This window comes from Wasmannia auropunctata, unplaced genomic scaffold (assembly GCF_000956235.1).
Source record: "Wasmannia auropunctata unplaced genomic scaffold, wasmannia.A_1.0 LD336053.1, whole genome shotgun sequence".
NCBI classification, from domain to species: domain Eukaryota; kingdom Metazoa; phylum Arthropoda; class Insecta; order Hymenoptera; family Formicidae; genus Wasmannia; species Wasmannia auropunctata.
In genome coordinates this window covers 529,630-535,981 of record NW_012026837.1, presented here as the reverse complement: position 1 = coordinate 535,981, position 6,352 = coordinate 529,630, and the positions used below count along the sequence as shown (strand labels likewise).

General features: G+C 27.6%; 1 protein-coding gene across 1 annotated transcript; it reads left to right on the top strand.

The window, feature by feature from the left end:
• Positions 1 to 430: 430 nt before the first annotated feature.
• Positions 431 to 5,521, top strand: LOC105451287. The gene is made up of 3 exons (XM_011691657.1): positions 431 to 575; positions 1,721 to 1,909; positions 3,645 to 5,521. Exons 1-3 carry the CDS (start codon positions 431 to 433, stop codon positions 5,519 to 5,521), a joined length of 2,211 nt encoding a protein of 736 aa, XP_011689959.1.
• The last annotated feature ends 831 nt before the right edge of the window (positions 5,522 to 6,352 follow it).

Here is a 6,352-nt window from a genome sequence, read left to right as displayed (position 1 = left end):
CGTTTATTCGGCTATCTTTAAAAATTAATATCTCATTAACTATTAGTGCAACTGAAAAATGGTAGAAGACTTTTCGACTTGTCAGTTTAGTCCGCTCTGCCTGTTTATGATGGATGATGTTATAGCATCCAGACATCCTGTATTATTTGAACTTTATAATAACTTATTGAAATAGTTGTTTAATAATTTTTACATTATGTTTATTTTACAAAAATATGATAGCATTTAATTGGCGTGTGATTAATTATTCATTAATATTAAAATGCTGTTCTACTCATTTTAATACTCAAATTAAATGATTAATGATTGGGGGAAATTTAATACCACAAGTATTAAATTTCTCTAAATGACAGCAATATTTCCTTTAGTTATTTCATATATATTTATAAATACTATTCTTATAGATAATCTCTCGAATTGCGTAATAAAAATGGACATGATGAATAACAATACGACATTATACACTGATTTATGTTTAAAAAACATTGAAAACACAGTACTCGAAAAATGTGATACTCCAAAAAAATTAGACACATCAGTTGAGAAATTAAGAGGCGATACTGTTGAAGATGACTGTAAGTATATTTAATGCGTGGATTGTTCTTGTAGATGTTAAATTTAATTTTCTTTCTTATGACACTGTCATTTTAGTTAAGTTTATTTAGTTTAGATTATTTTATACATATCAAATCTAATATTTTCCGTTTCAACATATATTTTTATGTTTTTATTATTTTGTCAATACTGTTAATACATCCTCTGAACTTTATGATTATTTCATTAAATTATTACTTAATGGTGAAATTATTATTTAATTTTAATGACATTGATTGATTGTTTATAATACAGAATATAATAATACAGAAATTTGGCAGTATGTAATAGGCATGTGATTAATTATTTATTTTGAATATTAAAAATACTATTGCTACTCATTTTAATAATCAAACTAAATAATTAATTATAAACTAAGTTTCCATCGAGAATTAGAATTGGGTCAGAGTCGAGTCAGAGTATGGGAATTACTAGTCATAGTTGAGTATTTCCCTCTTACAGTCAAATGAGAGAAATGCTCGATTGTGATTGGTCGGTTCTTGGACTCTAACCCGACTCTGACCAAATTCAAACTCTCGGTAGAAACTTAGTCATATACTACGTTTACCCAGCCCGATTTACGGCGAAGTTATAACATCGTAGTTATGAAACTGGCCAATCATAATAATTCCTCTGAAGAATGAAATGACTATGATTGGCTAGTTTCCTAATTACGATGTTATAACTTCGGCGTAAATCGGGCCGTGTAAACGTAGTAATAGACCAATTTAAGGGTCCTGAGTAGTCACATATTAAATTGTGACGTCAGAAACGAGATATGGCACGTTAATTTTTGTTACGTGCCATTTGTAAATAAAGACAATTTGGATAAAACAAAATGACGCTTTAAAACAATTGTAAAGTAACAATTATAAAATAAAAATAGACAAAACCTAGTCTTATCTCCCTTGATTGTCAGCAAATAATCGTAAAAAATAATAAAAGGCATTGTCTTTATTTACAAATGATACATAACGAATCAATATGTCATTTCTCGCTTCTGATGTCACGATCAATTTGGCTGTGGTAATTACATACTTTGGAGTCTTTAATACCACAAAAATTAAATTTTTCTAATCCACATCAATTGCAATGTTTGAATTGACTATTTCTTGTACATTTATAGATACAGTTCTCAAAACTATTGACTTATTAGATTGTCCTGTACAAATCGATACGATGAATGACAATAAATCGTCCACTGGTTTATGTTTCGAAAACTTTATTGAAATGGGAGCAATAAAAATATCTGATATTCCAGGAAAATTAGACATTTCAGTTGAGGAATCAAGAGGTTATACTGTTGGAGATGATTGTGAGTATGTTTGAAATGTGGATTCTTTTGGATGTTAAACACTATTCAATTTTATTTCTCCTTGCATTCTTTCATATTAATTGAATTTACTTAGCTTAAACTACTTTATACATTTTTAGTTTAATACTTTTCAACTGTTTCGACAGTATTCTATGTTTTTATTACTTTTATCAATATTGTTAATGCATTCTCGGAACTTTATAATAACTTCATTAAATTATTATTTAACAGCCACATTTTTACATCATTTATCCTTACAAAAATCTGTAATGTTTAATTGGCATGTAATTAATGTCTTACTTTAAATATTAAAAATATTATTGCTGTCTTTTTTAATACTTTATCTAAATAAATATCGTTGGCTAATTTAATACTGTGAGTACATTTCTCTAATTGACGTGTTTCTTTAACTTCATTTTATATATGTTTATAAATACGATTTTCATACAGTTCCAACAGATTGAATAGACAGAATATGATTTTTGAAAGAGTAACATGTATGGACAATATAATTTGAAACTAATTTATAATAAAATTAGTATGTTAATTTATCTAAAGTTTGTGATAGATTCTTTGATCTGTTGAGACAATACTTCAATTTTGAAAATATGTGATTCCATTTTGATTGACTGACAAATCAATTAGCTGTATTTATAATTTTATTGCTGAAGAGGATTCTAAAGTTAGTCGAAACATCCAATTCGAAGAACTTCGAGATGTCATCTTGGCATTAATACAATAAAAATTTTTACACGATTCTACACATTGTAATCTATGCTGCACTTTCATTAGCCTTTCAATGGTTGTTTTTAATTTGTTTTAAATTATTTTATACATTTTAAATTTAACATTCACTTTCCAGCTGTTTTGATAACATTGTTTATGTTTTTATTTCTGTTGTCAATATAGTTAATATTTTTTTAACTTTAATAAGTTTATCAATTTGTTAATAGTGAAGCTATTACATCATATATTTTTTATGAAAAATTTAACAGTATTTAATTGGCGTGTGATTAATTACTTATTTTGAGTATTATATAATAAGGTACTGTTGCTTGTTAATGATTTTAATACAAAAAATAATTAATTACTGATCACTTTAGTGCTAGTCTTAATTTCTGCAAGAGATATATTTTTTACTTATTTGGTGTATATTTATAGATATGAATCCCATAAATGACGATTTTTCAAAGTGTACATTACAAATGGACACGATAAACGACAATGGATTGTTTGCTGATTTAACTTTTGAAAGAACAATGTTTGAAACTCATGAAATGATTAAAAGAATAGAGTTAGAAAAATCTGATGCTACAGAAAAATTAAATATATCAGTTGAGGAATCAAAAGGCGATACTGATGAAGATGATTATGAGTTTGTTTAATTTGCTGGCATTCAGATCGATATTAAACCATTCAATAAATATCTTTCTTATCCTCTTGATTTAATTTAATTTATTTTTTATTGTTCAGATTTTATACCTTCAATTTGATATCAATTTACAAATTACACGCAAAAAATTTTAATTGTCATTTTTTGCTTATGATATAACGATTCAATATGATTGCAACGATTACACAGGAACTTTGATAAAACCTAATACTTTTGGCTAAAGCTGCATGTTTATTTAAAAAAAAGATCTTTCAAAAATAAGATAAACACAAAAAGTTCAACTTAATATCTTCAGAATATTTTTATCTTTTTAAGCTTTAGATTTTCTTTTTATTTTTTTAGCTTCCGAATATATTCCTTCAAATACAAGTGATGTTTCATCTGTTTACTCGGATGTTGATGATAATAACACAAAGAATAAAAACAAGAAAAATGTCTCTGTTAATAAATCTAATACATCTAGTGGTCTAGATGTATCTATAATACATTCGCCAGAAACGAAAACGTGTAACGATACTGAAATGTATGTCACAGAATCATCAGGGAAACAAACACATTCAAAAAGAAATTGTTGTTATTACTGTAAAAAGTTACAGAGCAAGATAGCACGTCACTTAGAAACTGTACATTCTAATGAAGAGGAAGTTAAAAAGTTCACGGTATTACCAAAGGGAAACTATGAAAGAAAGAAAATAATAGAAACTCTTCGACGATATGGTAATTTTCAGTTTAACACTAAGAAAGAGATCAATAATGGAGAACTTATTACATGTAGGCGACCAAACAAAAAATGGCAGAAAAATGCAAGTGATTTCTTACCTTGTGGTAAATGCAAAGGATATTTTTCAAAATTATCTCTTCGACATCATTTTCGTCGTTGCACTGGACGTAATAGCAAACATAATAAATCAATAATGGTATTGGGTCGTACTAATGTTGCAAGAACTCATGAAGCAGCTAATAAGATTCTTAGAACAATTGTCTTCCCCGTATTACGAGACGATGAAGTCACTCGTGCAATTAGATACGATCAATTAATAATTCTATATGGGAATAAACTTTGCTTGAAATATAGACTACAACATCAGCACGATATGATTCGATCCCGATTACGATTGATAGGACGTTATCTGTTAGCTCTCAGAACAAAAGATGAAAATATTACTGATTTTGCTTCGTTATATGATCCGAAATTTTATGATGTCGCAATTGCTGCTGTTAATTCTGTGGCAGGTTTTGATGAAGATAAAAACATATATAAAGTACCATCTGTAGCATTTAACCTTGGGACGTATATAAAACATATTGGAGAGATTTTAATTAATGAGTGTATAAAAAGTCACGGTCCTATGAAAATGAAACAGGTTGAAAATTTCTTAAAACTACTAAGACAAGACTATGGAATAAGCGTCAATAGAACAGTGTTGGAAACACAAATGCAACGAAAACGACAAAAGAAGATTATACTTCCATCAACAGATGATATTAAGAAATTGAATAGTTATTTAACCGAAAGACGAGAGGAAGCTTATAACAATTTGTTGAAAGAATATTCATATAAACCTTGGCTAACTCTGCTGGAAACAACTCTCATATCTGTGCAATTGTTTAATCGTCGACGAGCTGGAGAAACTGAAAGAATGCTAATACCGGAATTTCAAAGTCATCACAGTGTTAATGAAAAGACGAATAAGGATATTTACAAATCATTATCAGCAGAAGCACAAAAATTAGCAAACAAATATGTCCGTTTTGAGATACGTGGTAAACTTGGTCGTACTGTTCCAGTCTTACTTCATTCCGATTTACTGAAATGCATTAACCTTATATTGGATTACCGTTCACAAGCCAAAGTGTCTCACGATAATCCCTACCTTTTTGGAATACCGGGTTATGATAAAAAGAGATACAAATATTTAAGGGCTTGCGATTTAATGCGAACATTTTCAGTAGCATGTGGAGCAAGCATGCCACATACATTACGTGGAACACAATTAAGAAAGCATATAGCTACTAAATGTATTTCTTTAAATTTATTAGATCATCAAGTGAGTGATTTAGCTAATCATTTAGGACACAAAGATAAAATACACAAAGAATATTACAGGCAACCTATTGCTAGTCGAGAAATACTACAGGTATCAAAACTTTTAGAATATGCGCAAGGTCAAGAAGAAAATGAAGACGAAAGTACTGATAACGATGGTATGCATATATAAATAATTAAAATAAAATTAATATTAGGTTATAAACAAATTATTATATTCGATTGTATTGTTATATACATATATAAATAGGTATTATTTATGTGAATTTTCATATATTGTATGTATTGACTGCGTTCAGCAGAGTAAGCGCTCGCTGTTATTGGTATATTCTTTTAAATGATCCAATTAGAATTTTAGATCTAAAAGAATACATCAATAATAGTAATCGCTCACTCAATTGTTGAACTGAATTGTCTACTGAACGCAGCCAATAATACAATTAATAACAACAATTTGTTAATAATTTTTACAAATTAGATTACTAATATTAAATTTATCAAAAATTACATTCATATAACTTCTTTAATATTGAAATATGTTATAACAAATTTATTTCTTTTTCTAACTTTAATTTATCTTAAAATGTAGGTATTAAAATGAATCAGAATTTAGTTATAATTTTTATAAATTCTAGCTCTTATTTATTACTTTTTTCTATCAATAATCTTTCAAGAATGTTAATAAATATTACATTTTTGTACAATTGGAAATATTACTAAATATTTAGAAATTTACATCATTGAAATTTAATATACATATAAGATGTTTCATAATTAACGTATAAAAACATGAAATTAAGAATAAATTTATTCAAGCCTGAGAGAACCTATTCTATGGGAAAATTGTGGAAAGTATCAATCATCATTTATTGTAACTTTTTAGTTTTTAACGTTAAATACTCGATAATTATATATTATGTCAAAGTGTTGACTCAGTAAATGTATACACCCATACAGAACAAAATATATAATAGATATCTACTGCTGTCTCTTATACACATCT

What these genes read in the sequence shown, in the direction of transcription:
- LOC105451287 (XM_011691657.1), top strand. Translation starts at nt 431, where the DNA reads ATGGACATGATGAATAACAATACGACATTATACACTGATTTATGTTTA. An exon ending in CGATACTGTTGAAGATGACT is followed by an intron (nt 576 to 1,720) that starts GTAAGTATATTT and finishes GTACATTTATAG; the next exon opens with ATACAGTTCTCAAAACTATT. An exon ending in TTATACTGTTGGAGATGATT is followed by an intron (nt 1,910 to 3,644) that starts GTGAGTATGTTT and finishes TTATTTTTTTAG; the next exon opens with CTTCCGAATATATTCCTTCA.